Source organism: Glandiceps talaboti, chromosome 1 (genome assembly GCF_964340395.1).
Source record: "Glandiceps talaboti chromosome 1, keGlaTala1.1, whole genome shotgun sequence".
NCBI classification, from domain to species: domain Eukaryota; kingdom Metazoa; phylum Hemichordata; class Enteropneusta; family Spengelidae; genus Glandiceps; species Glandiceps talaboti.
Window position 1 is genome coordinate 9,626,919 of NC_135549.1, and position 24,019 is coordinate 9,650,937.

Below are 24,019 nucleotides of genomic sequence, written 5' to 3' on the forward strand. Positions count from 1 at the left end.
AGAAGCCTGTAGAATGTTAAATACATACAACTACATCCAGATGATGATGGCAATGATGAAATATGGAGCACTGGTTTCATCTTAATGAAATATTACACTTTCTTTTAATCATTAACGTGTATTCATATGCAATCAACTATAACTGTTGACATCTGACTGGCCAATGGAATCTATTACAAAGAGGGGAAGTAAACAAATGAATTAGATTAGTAACACTTGGCTCAGCATGTTGGAACAGTAGAGACTTGTATTATACACCATGGTTTGTTAGGAACAGTTTTATGGCCTCATTATGTGTACATGAAATGCAAGGGGAACTGGAAATTTGTTTGTGAATGTGAACTATTACTAAAGTGGCCATAAAACTGTTCTTATCAAATTATAAAATGTAATATAAGTCTCTGTATTTCCAACATGCTGTGTCAAGTGTTATTAATCCAATTCATTTGTTTACTTTCTCTGTTTGTAACAGGTTCAAGTTCGTCCACTGTCTGATGTCAGCAGTTGTATCAGAATGGAAGTTCTTTCATGTTTATGGAAACATTACAGATGAAGGAAATCCTTTGCAATCCAAACTACCATATCATGGGTATCCTAGTTGTTGAAAAACTGCATTATCAAAAATTTGGATGTCCAATAATAATCTTTGTGCTTGGAACAAAACATTTACCATTATACTAACACTACACATTTGTTAAGGTACGACTAGCAAACTTCACAAAAGACACAACCACATGGATATTTTCCCAAGTGACCTATATAAACAAATAGACTATATATACTTTAATAGGTTTATAGATTTCATTAATAATGTGTCCATTAGCACTGTATTATGCAAAATTCATTCATATGTATGATATCTCATGACCATTTGATATACATTTCACATTTTCTCATCACTGTTCTTTCTAGCCCCTCAATCCCAATGGAACCCACAGACTTGTAATTACTTGAAATTTAGGTCATAAAGATGTTTATTCTAATATTAACAGTTTACTGATAGTAATGATCTCTCCCCCCCCCCCCCCCCCCCCCCATTTTACTTACAGGCTGTAGGTTTGACTTTTAATTACTCCAATTTAGGTCATAAAGATGCTTATTCTAATATTAGCTGTTTACTGATAGTAATGATCCCCCCCCCCCCCCCATTTTACTTACAGGCTGTAGGTTTGACTTTTAATTACTCCAATTTAGGTCATAAAGATGTTTATTCTAATATTAACAGTTTACTGATAGTAATGACCCCCCCCCCATTTTACTTACAGGTTTGTAGGTTTGACTTTTAATTACTCCAATTTAGGTCATAAAGATGCTTATTCTAATATTAACTGTTTACTGATAGTGACATGGTATCAAAAGCAGAAAAGATAAGAAAGAGTAACTTGTGTTAACTGTTAGACCCTATTTTATGTATACAATAGGTGAACAATATCTTTGTTTGATATATGCTGTAGGGCAATCACTAACACACCCACTATACTTCAATATTAACTATCAAGTGTTTTTTTTAAAAAGATGTACAAATTTCATCATACAAACATATTTATCAGTCATCCATTACTAACACTATATGCATGTCAAACACATATTTTTCAAAATGCCAATTTGAATAGTCTAAATGAGAACAAAACAGGAATAATTGTAACACATTGTTAGTGTGGTTTATGTATGTACATTGTATTTATACCAGACTTTGGTGTTTTTGCAGTGGTAACAATGTATTACATTATTACTTGTATTTTATTCCTTTTTAATGAGTCAGCATGTTTATATAAAATGTCCTATCTACTTCCATTTGTATTTTGTAGTATCAAAGATAACACACTAAGACACACAGTTTTGTTGATGGCTGATAAAATTGACGGTAAATGTATACTAGTGAGGAGTGCAAAATAAATTATATTTCTCAAATTCACTGATGGGCATATTTGGATAAGTTGATAGGTTTATGAAATATGGAAATTTCTCTTGCATTTCAGCACTCATATTTTTTTTAAAGGAACACAGTGAAACTATAAACAGTAATACAATGTGATCTCCTCTACTCATCATATAGAATAGAGTGTCAGTGATACACTATTTGTTACTTTGGTTGAAGGGTACTCAGAAAATACTTGTGGCTAAATCTCACAAAATTACCTCCAGGGTTTAAGCTTGTTGTTTGTTTCTATTTATAGTGTGTCAGTTATAAGAAAACAATTGAGAAAACACCATTGCCTGTATTTAGACAATGACATAATGTTTCATGCAGGAAAGCTTCTTTGGATGAAAGCTGAGATTTGTAACACTTTGAAAACTTATGCCTGGGGACAAAAATATCTATGTTACCTTATTTGCATCACAACATTGGCAGAATTTCAATATAACGGACGCTTTTTTCCCTGTTTATTTAAGAATGAGACTGAATGAAGCTAAATCCTAATACGCCAGATAGGCTAAAGCCATCCAGGCAAACAGCGGTATTGTTTTCAATAGAATCTGTTATCAATAGTGTTCTGTAACAAATAAGAAGTAAACAAATGTTTTCTCATTGCCGCTTTCTGTAAACAACCATCAACAGAAACTCTGCAAAAGGCTTAAAAACTTCTTTTTTTTTCCACATAACAGATAAAATGACGGACCAAAACAGCATCTGTTCTCTTGGTCACACCACATTTTGATGTATGCACACTATCACATTACTGATTGTTACTGATTTTTGGAATCCTTTTGTCTCAGCCTTCTTAATCTTCAACTATCTACAGATTATAGTTCCAAATGGTTGAATCATTCTTTTAAATAGGGAATTAGCGGCTATTTCAGTCACTATATTGGTTCCATTGGGATTTAATTAATTTAGCTTGTTGTTTTTTCTTGAGAGCTGAAATAGGTGTGGTCCATAAGGTGCATACACACATGGGGCTGTGGTATAGGGAAGTTTTTGCAACATACAATCCCACTTTCGGTAGTCTGTTCATTTTTTTTTCATGCTGATTTTTTTAATGAAAATAACCACAAAGACTGTGATTTTTCTGAAATTACGCGTACATGATTGATAATATTATCACAAATTCATAGACACTGAACAAAAATAAGAAGTTTTTGATAATTCCATACCAAAGTGAAGTGTAAGTACACCATGACTTACATATAAATATATAGATGAACCAAAACACTTTATGTATGTCTTTGTGATTACCAAATATTGAAAAAAATTCACTTTCTAAACTTCACTAAACTGTAAAATGATTTAAATTTATGAGAAATATTTTAATGAATTGTAAGTTTTCGAGAAAGTTAAGCCCACACACTTAGAAACACACTTGATAGTTGATGCTTCAGCTACAAAATGAAGACGATACAAGGAGGTGAAAAGAAGATATTGATCTAAAAGACACCAAATGAACACCTGCAAACATTCCCCCACAAGCCCACCATGGACTAATCACTGAAGGATTGTCTCAGCAGCTAATTACAGATGTGTTAGTAAAGAGTTAATTAAGCTGAAGTGGCTGGTGAATTCCTACTCAAAGTCCGAAACGCAAAAAGGTAAATCTTACTATCCTTTCATCAAGAACAAAAAGAACCTTGCATGCCAATAACTATTCCTTTTACTACCATTTGTTCATCTGTACCTTTTCTATAATTTAGATTGTTTCATAGTCAAACTGTTATCAAGGAGAATCCAGAAGTGCCAGAAATGACATTGATTTCTTCAAGATAAGAACTTGACAACTACAGAACTTTCTATGTCTTTGTATTGTTCCCTATATTTATGTCAAGCGAAACCAATACCAATATAACAATGGGTGGACAGCCATGTACACATTTGTTTGTTTACTATCATGTGACATTTGTTTTACAGCATTTAGATCTTCTCTAACAGAAAGTGACCCTGCCACACAGCTGAATTATGGGTACATCAATACTGAAACGTGCAATGGAGTCAACAACACAGCTTAGAGAAAAGCATCAGTTTACTTTTGCACAAAAAACATTTTACTTGTTTTTCAAATAAACAGGCATTGTGGTACAACTAATGTGAAGTTAAGGTACTAGGTGAGTCACATGGAATACATGCAGATTTACAAAATGATAAGACAATGGCCAAGTTGAATTTTTTGCAATTATCTCAACTCCTAGCAAAATCCAATGGTCTGGAAATGGCAATGTTGTTGAAATAACTGGTAGTTAATGTTTAATTTTTATTCTCTTCATATTAATGAAATGTACATGAAATTTTTCACTCACTGCAGAAATAAAATGTACCCACAATACAAGCAAGTTTTGCATATTCAGTGGCATTTAGTGAAGCAGATCTGTGGTTATACTAACTACGCAAAATGACAACAATGCACACAATTAAAAGAATTCGCATATTGTAATGAGTTTTAATTTATGGTTAAGTAGTACTTCATAGAGTACAAGAAAGAAAAAGAAACCACCCTAATTACAACCAAGTCACATGTGCAATCATGAGGTTCTCACACAACATTTCCCGTTTCCTTGGAAAGTCATAGTTGGTTTCCTGACTGGAAACGTTACAGTCAAATCAGTAATGGACATGGATGCCTGCAAATCATTAAAAGTTCTCGGTAGGTCAAAAAAGTATTTCTAAGCCTGTAACAAAAGAGTTAGTATCTAAAGTGACAAGATTAAATAGAAATTTCACTAATTACCTTCTCTATTCTTGGATCTCTCACAGTAAGATAAAGTTTAAAATTTGCTGCAATTTATTTGATATAAAATGACAATTTTATCATTACTTCTTTTTTTCTTTGAATAACTGAGCGAATTGACGTGAACAAAATCACAATGAAATTTGAAGGTACATGAGACAGATAATAATGATGTTTGGATTATTTCATTATGAAAATGAACTCTTTCAAATTCTTTTCTTGGAAATGAACAAATGGTGTAACAAAACAAGAGTTTATTGAACTGCAATTAACCACAAATTATATCCAATGTGCATCTTGTTCTTCTTTATTGCCCTTAAGTTTGCCACACTGTTCTCTTTCACAGAGATTTCAAGACTTCAGCCAAAGTTATGAGAAGACTATCAGTATATGTTGATAAACAAATACTAACACTGGTATAATTGTAAAATAAAGTTAATAGAATATTGACTGTCCAAATGAACCTAGCATAGATGTCAATTTAGGGTGTAAGTCATTCCAAGGTGAGTTAATAATAATATTGAATGCACTCTAAGAAACAGTTGTTGGAGAATGCAAAAAGTTTAGCATAAAGTACCCAGAATTCCATGAATATTCTACTTCCTGCCATTTTCATTTTGATTCTAGTCTTAGCAGTAATTTACATATTCTAATAATTAAAACCAGGAGCAATTTACATTGTTCTAAAGCTAACTAAGCAATCTTATATCAGTGAGGGCACATCTACTTTTTTGAGGATCTGAATTATTCTTATTTTTTTTTTCATATATTTGATTTCAGTATTGAAGACAGCAGACAACAACTGTAGTTACGCAGTAAACAAACTTGTAATCTATTGAATTCTTAGGTTACGCACACCATGGATAAGTGAGTCTCACTCACTGTGATAACTTCTGTGTATGAACTCTGGAACTCATATCAGAAAAATAAAGAAGACATCAAACTGAGTGACAACTACACTAGAAGCAGTTCACAGATTTCGCTATCTGCCTGATTTGACATACTGGCTTTAAAATGTATGCGCTGGTCTGGCAAACAACATTTTCAAACCAAGTATTCAAGTCTGTGGACTACACCCTGAACTTATATATACTTGACATGATCAAAACAGAACTGATTCAACTGCAAGAGAGCAATGCTAGAGTAGTCATCATGGTTATTTGAAATCAGAAATCAGGACATTACAAGGTTTCCAAATCTAGACATGAGGATGACATTTATCATGCTGTCAAAGACAGTGAACTTTGAACTTATTTCTCTGAAACTGCTGCACTAGTCAAAAGACTTTTCTATGTCATGTGTTTGAGTATGCTTTGAAGGACTTTGGAGAGACTTTTGCTAACTCATGAACCCCTTAACCCCACCCTCTCACTTGACAAGCCCCCCCCCCCCCCCCCCCACTTGTCATCTGACTAGCTTTTACTTAATATACATCAATAAAAATACTAAAACACATTGTCAATTCTGAGGACAACTCTCTCAACAAATTTCAAAAACCCTAAATTCTTTTTTGAAATGTTCAATATGGTAGAACATATATGACAAGTATAATCTCTCTTCTTAGACTACGCTGGGTGGTCTTGCATACCCACATACACAACTGACATCTATATGAAATGTAACTATTACAAGAAACACAAACTATACAAAATATGATGCCTAAAAAATGTTTCTGAAGAGGTGCCGATGAAATGAAATACTCAAAGTATAGGAGGAGGAGACACTTACAGAATGTTGATATTTGTTACAGATAGAAAAGCCTTGACACCCAATGCAGATTCAGTACATATGTCTGAAGACCTTTAGTATTATATTCCCTGTCGTATTTCACGACTTGTCACTTTAATACCAAGGATACAGGGGCAATAATCTCATTACCTTGGAACTTGGACCTTGTTTATTTTGAAATCCAAGTCAGCAATTCTTGAACTATAGAAGATATTGCTGTATTTACAGTGTGATGTTCAAAAATGGTCACCTGCTGAAATACCAGTAGTCCTTTTCACTTCAACTGTCATAATTTCAAGACAGTAAAATACAAAACTGTTTGAAGGTTGCTACTAAAGTTTGACCTATATATGAGATTGTGTTGTGTATGTGTGTGTGTGTGTGTGTGTGTGTTTCTAAGGATCACAAATTATAATATCACTGTACATCACTTCAAATAAGTACCACTATCAACTCTTACAGCTATTATATTTGTTGAGTTTACAACAATATGGTTTTTATATTTGATCTAAAATCTTTTTGCAAAAAAGTTGTGGAAAATGTTGTGTCTTTAAACAAAGATGAGACTGTATCTGCCAAAGGGTGATATCACAAAGGCCACAGTAGACAACTCATAAAACATTACAGCAAACAGTGCATGCACTGGATTGAATGACTTTACCGATAAAAACCGGCTTTACAAAGTCCTGCTTGAAAAGAAATTGACAAATTACTATGAGGAAGATTGATACTCTATAATTAGGATGGTAAGGGTAACAGATTTATGGACTTTCTTTGAAAAGCATTGTCTAGGAGACTATCATAAACGGTTCATTTATTTGTCTGGTTTACTAAGAGTAAGATACTGTACTGGATAGTTACAATTTCAATGACTAGAACACAGTATTAAGTCTGTAACTTGTAGTTTTCTTGGAGGAGTGGTTCTACATATTTTCTGGACATTTGAGCCGAAAGTTCATGCTGACATCTGGTTGTATTTCTCCCTGACAGTTCTAGCAAGCACTGATCTACTGATCCACACGTGCATTAACAGCTGGATAACCGAGATTTTATCCCGATTCTCTTCTTTGGAATGTTGTATCAGTTGTAGTAGTAACCCAGTTTATACGTGTCCTTCAGCTGAGAACATGAGGACGCAAGTCTTGTATAGCGCTGGGTCAAGGAGGCCAGCTTTACTATGCCACCTCTACTGGTAATAAATCTCTCTCTATATCACAATGTATAGGCAGTGTTACAACTCTGTGCAACAGAACCGAAGTCATACTGAGTTGCATTTTATAGATGAACTTCAAACAACATTACATTATCTTGGAACACTGACATTACTATCTATGGAGAGTATGGCCAAGATATGAACTGTGTGGCCCGAAAGGCTAGTGGTGACGCAGGCTTTAAACTTGAATAGTGATAAATGGTCCAAAATGGTAAGGCCAAAGACTGATAAATTTTCTTTTAAGATGTAAATCTGTCATCGTCAAGGACAGCGGTGTACTTGTTAATAAACTACAAGGCATACATGTAAGTTGCAACACTTTGAGACATGATATCACTTCCTCACCATGGCGACTAACATGGCATCGCTATCTCTCCATAGTGTTGGACTTTGTCATTGGTATCTGGTCCTAGATTAGCAATCATGCATACACCTAAAATGACCTCCCTACTCTGACTTGTAAACAAAGTTGATGCAAATGACTGTCATTAGTTCAGCAATTACAAGATTTCATGTATGAAGACATTTGCATCTCATTTGCATATTTAATGCTGATGTAACCTCACAAGAAGTATAAGATTCGAGAGCAATTAGTCACAATATCAAAGGTTCCGAGCTCTTTTACTTAGAAGACCTCATCTGAATGAGTATCACTTGTCTAGATTATACCTATTCACTCTAATTTACACAATATAACACACACCAACTCTTATCTACATGGAACAGAATTAATTAAAATTGCCTCTCTTTTTTTAGACACATATTGAACTATTGCTGTTCATCATTTGATAAGTTCCGCTTCTCTAAGATAAGGATTGCAAATCGATTACAAAGTCCTAAAAAGTTTTATTTAGAAATTTTTTTGACACTTTAACGAGAAACAGTGCCCATTTTGGGAGCAGTTGCTTGGTATAACCATACAAAAAGGCTATCTCTTGATCAGATCGTTTGTTTTAGAATACTGAAGAACTTGTTTTTGGACTTGGGGTTCGATTTAATCCAGTTCATTTATCTTTTACCTCCACTAAGGGTCAGATGTTTATTGAATTGTTCTCACCTGAAAACAGGATGATTGCGTTTTTAACAGAAGAATGCTTAACATAATTAAAGTGTTTTTCATATAATTTGTAAGAACAATGTCATACCGTGCTTAACTATCCATCCAGATTTGGAAAGTACTTGGGAATCAAACAAAGCACTTGACTGAACATTACATGACTTGTATTATTGTTTTTGGAAGGTAACACATAAACTCCTATATTTTGTTCATGAATATTTGACAATTGAAAATGCCTGAAGTGTTGCTTAGTCAGGCGTTCAAAGTGAACTAACTGTTTGGTTTGTCATCCTTTCTAAAATGTTTTTGCCTTGTGGGTTATTGCTCTTCTTTTCAAAGAATTACTAACTGCTGTTTATTTGGTGCGTTTTTCTTGTTTACAGGGCCGATAAAACAGATGAGGTAGAAGTAACAAGAATCAATTGCTGAGATCCACTTGTTGATATTTGGAGGTAAGAAAATCTAAGAATATCAGAAGTTAAAACACAGGCCTTCCAGGAACATTTTGACACATTGTCTATTGCATTGTGTAACAGGGGACCAATTGTGCCATCATTATCTTTGTACTTTTCACACTACAAAAACATGACTAATAAATGTCATGGTGAATTGTCACTTTTACAACTGAAATTTCTTTAGCCCTGCACACACAACTACACAAAGTAAGCCTATCTGATTTACATTGTAAATATGCACACAGTATGCAAGGCAATTGGTTTAAAGTATTGTATAAGATGCAATTATTACAATTCAATAATATTTTGTACCAATCATAACACTTGTCATAACTTAAACTTGATTATGATTGGGTAGCATATATAACTGATCAAAGCCTGTTGTTTTCTGTAACAGACTGTTGATACATTTAGTAAAGATCATGAATTTTCTACAATCTATGGGCTTAAAAGAGTTAACAAATATTGCAATTTGTGGTTATCAAGTATAACCTTGCCCGTTTGATATCATTGTGTGAGATAGTAATACTAGTAGTGCTTGAAGTGTTTTCTTGTAGTTTGACATCATTCAACACGCTGTCCTGTTAATATCTGATGCTCAGGGATGTAGATAAGGGCTGGTTGGTACAAAACAACAGGCTACTCTGAAATTTCTTGCCAGTTACTTTTCAGGAGTCTGTGTTTAAATTTTTGTATTTCAAACATTGAATATCCATTTTAGGCAGATTTTCGCCTACTTTTCCAATTTGGCATGATTCTTTTAAAATTAGCCAGAGCTGTTAAACACTACTAGAGTGAAGAACACATTGCCTATCATATTATCTTTTCTGTTTGTTTTTTACAGAAAATGTCAATATTTCAGTGAAATACAGGACGAGGCTTTAAACTACGCTTCATGTAGCGTCAACGCCTTGGTTGTCAGTTCTCACCTCTACATGCTCTGTTGATCACCATATTTATAAGATATGATCATACACCATGTGTGTGAGGTGCTAAAGACAGGGAAGCGTGACACCACTGTTTAAATATGACATACCAGTTTGAGTGTGAACTGTAAGCACACTCAACAATATGGAAGGCAATATACTGAAGTACAACATAATTAATTGACTAAGCATAAAAAGTATGTACACACTTAACTTCAAAAAGATAAATACCAAAGGTCTCCTCTATCAACACTTATATACTGATGCAGGTTAGAAGGTATTAACTGGCGGAACCTGCAATATAACTACGGAATTCTGCCTACTGTGGTACATTAAAAAGACAGTCAAACTATTACTGGTATTCCTGACAGATAGGCAATTATAAGTCTCTTCATATTTCTTAAAAGCTATCCCCACCAAAGTGGATTTATTGAGTTGTTTCCTTTTAATTTGATAATCAGCTGTAGTGTATTTTTATCATAAACATCTTGACAATAGTGGATTAGTCAGCATTAAATTCTGATTTTTCTCCATTGCATAATTAGCAAAATGACTGTTATTTGGCTTACAGTATCCATGGCAACAGATCAAAAACATTCAAATAACATGATGTAGATTAAAAGTTCTGTAATGGGTACACAATCTTGGGATATCCTAACAAGCAAACACACCCACACACTATTACTATATCTGTGTAACATTTAATCTAAGATCCTGCATTTCTAAAATGTAATGTTACGCGTTGAACCCATTTTTTTTTCTGGAACAGCTTTTCTGGGTAGGTATATTCATTATATAATGACAAATGTACAATCATGAAGACTGTATGCACTGGTAACATAAGCAAAGTAAAAAACTTTCTATCGCATCTTTTGAAGTCCGACAACAGAATAAACGTTATACCTCTGTCCCTAGGCCTAACCATATTTTCTTTGTAAATATTTTGATGTTGAAATGAAGTGTTTTGGTTTCAAGGTTGTTGTCTTTTCTCAACTTGGACCATTTACTGTTAATATGAAGGAGCATAATATGTAGAATATGTCAAAATATGCCATGAAGACATAAGAAAGTTAATGCTTCTCAAAACCTAAAAGGACAATGGATGAGATGAGCAAGAACTTTGTTAAAAGATGTATGGTGTTGTTCCAGTAAATCAGCTTGGTTTGAAGGAGCAACAATTCTAACTTTGTGTTTGCATCATGAAGAGCGGCTTTCTTTGTACACATAATGGGTAAAATGCTTTAAATCAACACTTTATGAACTGTAGGAACAGCGGGAGAACCACAGAGACTGGGATGAAAGAAAACTCCAAACATTTATCTATGGATACAAAGTTTTAAACCTGTTTTGAAACTACACCCTTACGCCTGTACAAACTTGAGTCTTTGAAAACACTTCACTTTTAAACAATAGGAAACATTCTTTTATAGCTGAAAAACGGATGATGTAGAAGAAAGAAGTGGAAAGCTATTTCACACCATGAATACATTTGGCATTTTTTCTCACAAGACATTGTGTGTTTTAGATGCCAGATATTAATTCAGATAATGGCCTTGTTGAGAATGACCCCCTGACTTAGCCTTGACAGCCATGTATTTTTTACAAAGCATGTTTTTGTGAAAAAAAGGGTGATAATAGATGTTTTACCACCAATTAGCACTCTAATGTCACAAGATTATGTATCAATAACAATTTGCTAATTTTTAACACCTCTTGAATATACTCCCTAAGGTTATGTCTCAATTACAATACACAAAAAGCTAAATCTGTGCACGTTTAACATGATGGTCAGAAATTTTTAATGTGAACTGTCAACATCAGCTGACCATGTACTTTCTGAGCTTTGAAAGACGCCTTTTTATGGACACCTGTACATTCCTGGGATTTGTAGAATGTTGAACCGGGAAGCTAAATCAAAGTAACTTCAAGATTGTCTCTTTTCATCCTAACAGTTCAAGGGAGGTGTGATGAAGGGTACTGAACTTTCCTGGTATGTGGATAACCATATGTAGTAGATGTTAGAAAGACATGGGTTTTGATAATATTACAGTCTGTGTGAATGTAACTAAGAAGTATAGAGTGTTGAAATGTTAATGTCAAGATATGTAGTATTGCTCAAATGCTTGTAGTTGACAGATCAGAGTAAAAAAATGAAGTGTTTTGGTTTCAAGGTTGTTGTATTTTCTCAACTTCATTTGTTTTTGTCACCAGTTTTGGTGAAAAAAAAAGAACAAGACCATGGTATGGCTTCCTAGCTACGACAGAGTAAGAGGGAGTCACTCTGGAGATGACAATGGAATCGCTCCTCAACCCAACACACACACACACACACACTATTCCACATCGAAGATCAACTGCAACACCACACACGGAGAAACACCCAAGAACATCATCCATGCAGGAATTCTACAAGTATTTGTAACACAAACCAAGACAAAACATTTTGGAAATTAAGTGAGCTATTAGGATCAAAAGACATGTTATCCTCAAAGCATTGTTCTAATCTAAGCACCATTTTATGTTAAAACCTAACCTAATCCAAATTCTTCTCAGTGAAAACCCCTTATTTATCACACAAGAGCTTTACCATTAGTCATTTCTAATACAATTCTGAGTCTTTTTTTCCCAGTCATAATTTACCAAAAAAAAGCGCTGAAAACCCTAGGAATTCAGACAGGAATTGTTTTCAGTTAAGGAGTGCTTCCTCTGGGCAATACTTATGATGAGTTACTTAGTCACTAGGGGAAACAAAGGAGACGACAAGTCCATTATTCATCAAAAGAGAACATGGACCACTACCACACAATTAATCTGTAAAAGTCCACACACACCATTTAAATTGTAACATCTTCCAACATTGTAGTCATCAATATAAGCCCCTCTCCAAGAACAATTCTGTCCTTTCAATTACATTCAGTTCAATTTCTATGTGAAATAATGGGTTCTCAACTATTACCTGGATGATGCCACAACTTGACCTTTGTGTATCAGCAGCTATACCATAGAAGTTTATTGAAAGTGATGGAGTTGTTATTTTCAAACTGTCAAACTGTTTGCAGTAGCCACCAATTGAGCAATGTGGTGTTAATCACTCTGTAGGAATCCTTTGCATTGGCATTTCTTTAAAACTAAATGTTTACATCCCTCAACGTTTCATGCCAGAAAAAAAAATCAGTTCAGAATAACAAGTTCAGGGGAAAGTACATTTTTGGGGTAGTGCTCAAAATTCTCCAGGGGCAATTTGTCACAACAGAGCTTCAAAACCTGTGATAAAAGATCCACAGGGACCCTGATCGTGTGGGGTAGATATCTCAATCAACTTGTCTGCTTCCTTAAATCACCCCAACAAAATGTATTTTATGGCTGGAATAATATTGCTAATGACTCAAAGGTATGAACTGCAAAGGCACAATTGTTGATACTTTATCTAAATAATGGCTATTTTAGCATTCTAAATGAGCTGCCCAAAGTTACATTCCCCACCTTTGTTATAACATACAGGACTTTTTTACTATCTTCCTATGCAAATAGCAAATATCCACAAAAGGACACCTCAATATCCTGAAAGATTTACGACAGTTTGTTTCTTTTTGACAAGTGGAAAGTCTTGTGTTCACTTATGCTTTCCCCCCTTGCTTATTTGTTCTCTTCACATGTAGTAGAATTTTCAGACATTGATCAAGAACCAGCCGATAAACTTCTTTAAGAACATCAAAGTTTAGACTAGTCTGTGATAATTCTCATTCCCTATAGTCGTATTGTATAACTAATTCAAATCTGCACTAAAGTAGAAACTGTAAGTTGTTCTACATATGATATAGGAATAAATAGGGAGGGAGGGGCTTTATAATTAAAATACATGATAAGCGGTAAAGTTATCCGACATTAAAAATAACCTTATCAGAATTATTTTAATTCTTCTATAAAGCTGTTACTTGTGGCTGTACATGTTTTTTTTTCTAACACAGCTGGTTCAACCAACCTGAACAAACAAGGCGAGTACTTTCGGATTGAGTGACACATATTAGAAATAAGGAATATAATGGTGCTGTCAAGCACACAGACCTGTAACAAAGACACTGTGTTTTCTCTTTAACATGCTTAATTAATCATAAAATTATTTAATTTCCTTTACAGAGAAGAGAACCACAATTACCACTGTTGAGAGTCAATCGTGTATACTGCCCTGTGTATACTATCCAGCAGGGCGACAATACGCCGATATGCTCCACTACTTTCCCAATATTTGTGAATTTTTGCTACGTACCATGTAAGTGCTAGTCTAGTTAGAATCAAATGTTACATAAATATGGCATACAACAATTAGCCGTTTATCTTCCAAGATCACACCAGTACTTCCAGACTGTCAAGAAACAATTTGTAATTAACCTAAACACTGAGCAGACAGCTTAAAGAGATACCCCAAGGGTAAGAACCTTGCTCATAGCCCTGATAAACTTAAACCCTGCCTCAGACAGCTCAGTCGTATCTAAATCTCCAATGAAAATAACAAAATGGGTGTTTCCAGGGGTAGGATAGGAAAGATTGGCCTACATACAACTGTCATGGTTGTTGTACAATATTTGGTAAATGAACTTATAAAAGGTGACATGTGTCAGACTGCAAAGTTGTCAAACTTTGCAATTCTTTGTTGATCAGTTCTTTGTGTCCATCGATCACAAATCCATTTCATTCTCTCCCAGGTTCCTGCCTAGGTTATGAATAGGATTTGCCTAACTGGTGAAACAGACTGAATAAAGCTTATTGACTCACCTTTTAGTCCACACACTGACTTTTTCTTCTTGGATTTCATGTGAGGCAATGAAGCATGCTTGTAGATAATGTGGGGTTTACTGCTTTCGTCTTCTGTCTCTCTGTCTGGTATGGGCTCCACAAAGTACTGTGTCCCATTTTCTGTCCTAAATGTACCAAACTGAAGACAAACAAGTAAACAAGAAAATGCGTATATCTACTGTTATTCACTGTTGCTTGATTCAGCTGTACATATCTACAGATTTATACAATGCAAGTATGTAGATTGATTCACGACGATGGCGCTATAAATGCATACACAGTATAGGCATCCATTGCGTCTCACTGACTGACCTTTACACAGGTTAGTTGAAAGTTCACAGGAAAAGATGTTGATTGAGTAAATTCACACTCCATCCAAATCACAAGGAAATCAGTATGCTATTTAAACAATTAAATATCATAAATGCAATGCAATCACTGTTTATTTTAGACATTCTAACATTTTTCTGCGAGTAATAACTGTCCATGTTGACTTTAAAGCCTACCCTAAAAGCCACCTAAAGCAGTACGAGGTACAATGTCTTAATTTAAAGTAAGTATGAAACAGAAAGAAGTGAAGGAACTAAATTTACTTTCTGTAATACTAGTAGTTTGTTGATAGGCAAACATTCTAAATATTACTTGCTTCCCTATGACCTCCACTGTTCCCCCGTAAGGATCTATGAAATTAACTTTTCTAATCTAGACTGATGGAGTGTAAACTGCAATGTAAAAATAATAATGTTCAAATCAAAACTGCTGGTAGTTTGAACTTCTCTAACTCACCTAACACTTTTTTTTTAATTTTAATTTTATTTTTTGATCATAATGTTTGACTTGAACCTTTGGAGAGTAAATACGGGCTATTTTCTACTCTGATATCAACAAGGAACATTTATAATTACTTACATGTGTTACATCATGATAATCACATTGTTTCTATATTCATTGACTTGTTTTGTATTTGTCTTCTTATTAAATACAAAGCTAAGACACGACTTTTGACCTGTTTCCTATATAGACATTGGCTTGTAGATCGGTAGATAAGTACACACATCTCTATTTTTCTTTTTCTTTTTAAAAGTTTTCAAGACGAAAAAAATGCAGAAAAAAACGATGATCTGCATACAGGTATGAACCGTTGTTCGTTTTATTTGTTTTCTTATATATCTGACTTGGCAGAGATGTGAAGCCATCACTGTTTATGTGCTTACGGTTTTTACTCGTGATGTTTTCAACAGTGAAACCGTAGACAACTTTGGTGCAATGTGTTTACACAGCCGATGCTACATGAACAACCAAAGGTCACTGCCATTGTGATCACCGCCTCACGCACGATTTCTTGTGCGGTACAAAATTATCTGCTAAATGAGCAGTAACCCCCGATTACCCAGACTAAGGCAAACGCTTCCGATAACCTACGGTATCAATGTTGACAGCGCGGCGGGCACACATATTCATACAACGGAAGTGACTATACGCTGTAGTGTCAAACACACTACATATATAACAGTCATTGCATATATATACATAACTTTACAGATATAATACATTCGACGGATCGACGTGGTCGATCCACGACTGTGAACACATTCGGTTGACAAATACGACAATTATTCCTGCGGAATAACGTTGTATGAAAGGCACAACTCAAGGAATACATTAAAATTTTACAACAACTCACCAGTCCTGCACAGAGACTGAAAACTGCATTAGACCCTGGGTTGGAATCAACATGACCGGAGTAAAAACAGTGATTAACCGGTGTACTTGATAAAGTTTTGTCTTCGTATTCTCCTGAGTCAGTACTATCCACAGTTTGGTTTTTCAAACCTAAACCCCCTAAATACTCCAAAACAAAACTACTTGCAATAAATCCTTCATCTTGTTGTAATTCGAGATGAAACTCATGTCCAAACGCTTCGATCACATACGCAGTTTCTGAAGTCCAATCTCCTTCCAAGTTTGCAGCTTCACGGCGATTGCGAAAATGTCTGCCATGGGCTAGCGTGTCACCGATTGAATTTACTCGTACGGGAGTCACAATCTGGTAACCGGAACTGGACAGTCCGAGCGCTCCAGCCAAATCCCCTGGGTGAAAAAGAAACGAAACAGTGATGATTGTGGCGACGGTGGTACAGTGTATTTCTCGTATAATGTAGGTTGATCAATTCATTCAAGAAAACTCAACACACTTGTTCAATGCGTGGGCGAGTACACTTGCATTGTAATAATTTCGTTGAAGAATTCGGAGCAGTATTCGATATTCATAGTGATATATTCAAACTCAAGTTCAAGTACTAAAGGGAACCTGCATTTTTATGGATTGTGACATGTAGCAATAAATATAAACATTGGATCCTGAGCAGAACGGAGGGTGACGATGAAACGGGCGATTAAAGTTTGCATACATTGCCATGCAACACAACACAAGCACTTTACCTACCTTGACCGTAAGCTTGGCCGTTCTGTGTTTGTGGCCCTAGCGCTGCTGGCTGCACAGAACTTACAAGCAGTACTAAAGCGAAAAACACAGAACACATGATCGGCTTGTTACTACCGTACTCGGCATGCACACACTGAAGGTCTTTCCCCACCGTACGATCAGCTGGAAAGTCGGCGTCAAGCCAAGGAACTCCGATCCGCTGATGGCAATTGTCCAAGTATTGCTAGCTAGCTGTAAAGTTGATCAAGGCACCCAACTGCTTCGTTCAATCAAGCACCGCCCCTCTCCGACCAATCAACCAATCGTCTTTCAGGTGGCACTGCGTCGTAAGTAGCTAGCCGACGTCGAAAGTATTGTGACAACGAAGTTTCTCCAAAAATCGTCTATCGATATGGTTGGCTATTCGCCCAACTTCAAAGTAAATCCTGAACACAGAAAAGACGGTTTGTACCTGCGTAATTCGATGTCTTGAAACAATAGCGCATTAAATGTTAGATCTATAGAGTGCGCGAAAAGAACACGTCCTATTACGAGCTAAGACTGTCTTTCTCTTTCGCAAACCTTTGAGATGTAAAATACTCATTCGATTTCAGTTACTTCGTTCCAAGCATGACACGAGGGTCTTTGTCTTTGTCATCAATAATCATTTGCACACCTCGATACCGGATATTTCACGAAATCCTTTGATCCGTTTCAAAAGTTATAGATCTCCGGTGACTTCTCAACGGCACACTTTAATGGCCTATGAACAGTTATTCCCTAAAATCAATGTCGACAGGTTATTTGTGTGCAAGATCTTTGCGCAAATCCGCTAGAAGGAGTAATAATTCTTCACGCTTCCAGTTCTAAATTAACTGATCTGTGTTACTCTTATTTTCCGGACTTGAATCCTGAAGGAGATAAGAGAAAAAAAGAACGATTTCTGGAAAAATTACAAAATTTAAAATTTACAAAAGATATGAATAAACTACAGCAAAATCACCTTTTGTTCAAAGGATAAGAAACACCTTGGATGTAGAGACAAATAAAATCACCTTGATGTGCCGCTATTATCCAACACAAAGTGATTCCGATACTCTCACAGCTTCTTATTCTCGAACAAAGGAGAGACGACTGGCCAGACCAAGATCACCACGTTGATATGGAGGAAAGTAGTAAGGAAGACTTTTACATCAACATTAAAAATGACCCACTTTTTTACTCATAAATGAAAGAGGAAATTACCATGTTGTCGCCGCCTTTATTTACAAGTTTGAATAAACTATTACTACTAGCAAACTGAGTAAGAACGCAACAACTTGATCGCTTCATAAACCACTAGTATTTTGTGACATTGAAGAGCATAAGGGCCATGACTACACCGGAAGTACTCCACAGATTGCGTACATCCGCAGTGTCACCTGTCGACCCGTCTTCCTTGTCTGTTACTTTCTTAGCCGTTCATCGCCAACGCTTGAACACATTGGACGAGTGAAGGTCGTTACACTATTTATAGTTCACTGGAATTATAATGCTTGAAAAAAAAATCATCGCGCTAATACGAGCAAGAAAGTTACTATCCGGTTCTCATCGTTGGCGCCTATGCGCGCGGTCGACTATCGTATGTCGTTGGTACTTAGCTCCGATCCAGAGCGCCCAAAACAAGTTGAAGAACCTAGTGACAGTGGTATACAGTTAGTGAACTTTGGATTGTCCGGAAAGTCAATTTTTTGAACTTTGACCATAATTTTAGGGACATGGAAGGAAAACCTCAATTGACCCCAACTGAAAGAATCTTACCCGACCAGCATATCAACCCTCCTTGTTTTTTTTCCGTCTAGCGTGACCATATCATGCTAAACCCCCCCCCCCCCCTCACCCCGGCCCTCGCAACAAAAGTTTCACTTTCATTCTTTAATACGATATATATGTGTTTTGAAACAAGAAGTAATGGTTTCCGAAAATCATGCGAACCGACGAAATAAATTCAACGACGAAGAAAAGAACTTTACAAATGTAAGACGAAGACAGTCTGTACAAATGAAATCAATTGTGCGTTCTATTCTGAGCTGGTGTACGTACGCTTTGTGTTAGCCTAGCCTAGCGCCTACTGTGTCAGGACAACAGTTTTATACAAGTTCAGTGACACTTGTTTTACTAGGACACGAACTTACACCAAAAAGTACTTACTGTTTGAACAAAAACTTACCTTATGCGAATTGTCAACGGTAACTTTGCACTAACTTTCAAAACAGAAAACAAGGAAAGCCGTATGTACACTGTTTTCCGACTGTGGACTACAATTTTTGTGTTTTTCATATGAAATGTTATGCGCATGCGCTTTCTGTCAAGGATGACCAGATTCTCGACACTGACAGTTTAAAATATACACAAGGACAAATTCCACACTGCCAAGAACGTTATTCAGAACAATATGTGCCACTGATTTTTTTTTCTACCTTTCGTAATTTCAATTAAGTGTGAACGTTTACCTTGGTTCAACTTCCTTGGAGAAGCTCGCAGGCGATTTGAAAATAGGCCGCGCATACTAGTTGCTAGCGGTAAAACACATCGAAGTTTACGATCTTCATCTTTCACCGCATCTTTCACTTCGACTGCACCAAATTGTCATGGTCGAATTTACAAAATGCTCCAACGACAAACACAATGTACTCAGTACTTTGCATTATTTGTGAACTAGTAAGTGATCCATTCATCATCCATCGATTAATTTATTGATTTATTTATTTATTGATCGGGAGTAAATTTATTTGGTCTAAAAAAACACTTTTTGACAAACGAGATTCATTTACAACTTTCTAAAACTGATCTAGACCAAAACGTCAGCAAATAATGTCATTAGCAAGGTTATATTGTGTATAGACGGACACGTCATTGAGTAATTGTTGTACATGTGATGGTCAAGTGTACACCCACGTAATGAGTCGTGTCTACAGGTCACCGGTCAATGTTCTCAAACTACAAAGATCCGACCTTTATATTCATAGTAGAGTATTTTGTATTCATATTGTCTACCTACGGTAAACACCTTCTACAGACGATTGTTGACTAAAATATGTTCAATCTTTTGTCACATTTAAAGATCAGTACTAGAAACTTTGTATTTGGAATTCCTCGACGTAGTATTAATGTAACCATGGCGACAACCGTGTGGATACGCAGAGCTACCTAGTATTTTTAACTTGAAAAGTACAATGTCAACCTGTACTTCATACGTCATTTTTATTCGTAAACGAATAAACAGTGTTGTTAGACACGTCAGTGATACTGATCATTTTAAGACGTTCTCGAAACCGTGACATCGAACAAACATTAAAAAAACGCACATATGTTCATCAAATAGGAAACGAGTGGGGCATATACCAAAATTTCTACAGCCCATTCATTTCCTCTAAGACTCACCTAATGTACATATGGGAGAAATTATGATCAAAACGTGAACATTTCGATCTGACGAGGACGATAAAAATGGCCGAAGAGGGCGCTATATTTTAAAAAGTTGAAACATGTACGCCCAAGTAGCTGTTCTTTCGTGAACCATCGTTGAGGTCGCAAAAGTTCTTTATTCCTCGTAAATAAAATACTCAACGGAACAATCGAAAAGTGTAATAGTTGTTGATATTAATGCTGCCAAAGATTTTATAAAAAAAATACGTGTCTATTTATAAACCATCAAATTTATGCGCAAAGCACTTCTACTGTACTTCCTCAATTAAAATTTATCACGGCATCGACAGTCAGAGATGTTGTTGATACTGACAATGGTCTTATCATTCTTTTGCCATGAGTGGAGCCTTTAATCCCACATTGGTCGTCAACTTCAAATATTTGCGGTTTTGACTTCCCTCTTGTTGTAGTGTTGCCGATTATACTGATTATCCCACATTTCCCTCCGGCTCAAGATGATTGACGATATCATCAACCCAATCTGATTACAATCTGATGTGAACACGTCGGCTACACTGAGTTTGATTCACGCTTCTTACCTTTAGACGTCAACGTATAGACATATGGAATGTGAAGTCAATTCAAACAAAGTACACATAATAAGCTCGAATCGAACGTCTAGTTGGCCTAAACATTACATTTTTTATCAGCTCCTGTATAACCACAACACCGTATTGGACAACTTGCACATTTTCGTGACATTTCTCGTATTTTCAATTCTTATTTAACGTTACAGTAATGATGCCGATTGCTTCGTCGATGTGCCCCTCCTCAACCTAAACAACAAAATAAATGTCCTCTTAACCTGGAAATAGATTTACGGCTCTTCGAAAGAGTGTTGTCTTCAAACTCTCTGGTCGAAGAAAGCAACACTAAATATTAAAGTCGAGGTCATATCGCCTATATAAATCATCGTTATGATTCCAGCGTTGCTAACTGGCATAACAACAAGTATGTGTAATCATAAACACCCGACATAAGCAGTGGAGGGAATTGGCTTTTGGAAAATCCTTCTGTTTAATTAGGGAGGTAAAAGTATTATTTTTTTTCTTATCTTGATGTTGTTGAAAAATCTTGACGAGCATTATGGCCACTTTTCAGCCCATGTAAGGAGAGGTAATGTTATAGCTTACATATGTGTGTGTGTGTGTGTGTGTGTGTGTGTGTGTGTGCGTGCGTGCGTGCGTGTGTGTGTGTGTGCGCGCGCGTATGTATGTATGTATGTATGTATGTATGTATGTATGTATGTATGTATGTATGTATGTATGTATGTATGTATGTATGTCCGTTGTTTGTTTGTTTGTTTGTTTGTTTGTCTGTCTGTCTGTCAACATGACATCTACAGTGCAAAACTCTACATCACTGAATCATAGGAGGGTATATGAATTCATCTAATGAAACTTGATATACGTCTTCCTTGTGGACATCGCAAGAATGTTTCGGTAAAACTCTATTCATACTAATGAATCGCGTGCATAGATAATTAGTTCTTTTAGTGGTCTGAGGCTTTGTTAATTATGTTAATAGGTCTGAGAATACAAGTAATTTGCATAGTTAATTAATTTATGCAATTCGCAGTATCCTGATAATTCATACCTGTATATATGACCAAGGGGTAAAACATCAGAATCACACACTCGTAGTCATCTGTATTCTTTCCATATATTTCTCCTATTACTTCATCACTGAGCATGACATCTCCAGCAGTATCTTGTCAGAGAGTGTGTCACGAGAAGTTACACATGCGCTAAACTGTAAACACCAATGTATTCAATTTGGTTGGATGTGCAAAAGTGGGTCATGCGGTACGTCATCGTGTGAGCAAACTCTTCATTTGGGTTGTTTGCTAGCAATTCATGATGTCACATATAGTCTAAATAGTGGTATGGCACTAACGTCAATGAAAAGTTGGCATGGCAACTAGCTGACCAGTCTTCCGGCTCTCTAGCCACTGGTCATACTAATGACGTCACGAAATGAGACCAAAGATTAAAATTTATAGCTTCCTTGGTAAAGTTAAATGACACTAGCTACAACTCTGAAGAAGTGCATTAATTGTTCTCGTGTCGTTACACTGACGTCACCGAGTAGGTAACCTTTGTGTCCTTATTTTAAGTACGGCAGAATAGGGCACATCATTGACCTAGATCACATGAATTGTGAAAACGTATAACGTAGCACATAAACAAGCGTCAAGTAAATACAATTACATTTGACTTAGAGCAATAGATACATGAAAACAGATCCAGTCACGGTAACATTTATCATACGACCGTAGAATATTTCCCTATGCATGCGTCTGAAATCTTACTACACTTGAAACAAGGTCGCCTATCTAGGCATCAGGGTGGGTCTGATTCCATGTAAGAAGGGAGACTTCTGTAATTACAGGGCTTCGGGGGAAATCAAATCCATTCTCTTCCGTCAAATGTGACCCTACCTCGGCCCGACCCCGTTTCCTAAAAAACGTGTTCCCTTAATTTTCTGTCTCTAAAAGAGAAACAACCCTCTGTTCAAATATTTAAGAAAAACAAGGCTTAAAATTCTGCCAGATGTGAAAAGGGACACGACTCCCAGAATATTTTTTTAAGTGACGCCACAATCCTATCAGAGCAGTCACACAAGAAACACGATTTCGTACAATCAAGTTTATCTGTAAGATGTTAACATTTGAATTGAGTGAATTCATTGATACTACTTGTGGACGGTTACTGCTAGAACGTATTCACCAAGATTCTTTACTTTAATTTACGAAAGGCATCTCCCATTTGTAATATAAGGTGCACGAACAACGCCACTCATGTGACATTTTTTTTAACTTTCGTTCTTGTCCGTAACATTTCCTGATGTAATTTCAAACACGTGTTACCAACATTCTGTGATGTTCGAATTCAATGAACATAATATGTGTGTGCCACCTGTGAGGTTTTGAAGTGCTATATCTGGCCTTAATCACGATCTAACTATTTCATCGATCCATGCCTAATTATCCCTGAAGATTAAACAAATAGGTAACACATGTATACAACATGTTACAGACATGTATCGTTTCCATAAGTGATGATACAGGACAAACAAGCCGCAAATGGAACCAAAACAAGGAACAAATGACAATTCTTCCATTTTATTTACCAAAACTAACTTATGACGTAGATTATGTTGTCTCTAGCGTCATTGTACCCTCCCTGCAAATGTTCAACGGTACGAGTATATAGTGTGCACATAGCTGTATCTGAGCCACAGGGACACATATTATTGCTTGATATCACACGAATCTATGCTATCTTTCCATACG

At 36.0% G+C, this 24,019-nt stretch overlaps 1 protein-coding gene across 1 annotated transcript in view; it reads right to left on the bottom strand.

Annotated features, from left to right (window-relative positions):
* LOC144453840 (A disintegrin and metalloproteinase with thrombospondin motifs 9-like) overlaps positions 1–14,932 on the bottom strand; it is a 132,311-nt gene extending 117,379 nt beyond the window's left edge. Inside the window, exon 1 of the mRNA XM_078145211.1 lies at positions 14,811–14,932. Within this exon, the coding sequence (XP_078001337.1) occupies positions 14,811–14,850 (40 nt within the window). The 5' untranslated portion in view covers positions 14,851–14,932. The remainder of the gene's footprint in view (positions 1–14,810) is intronic.
* Between the last annotated feature and the right edge of the window lie 9,087 nt (positions 14,933–24,019).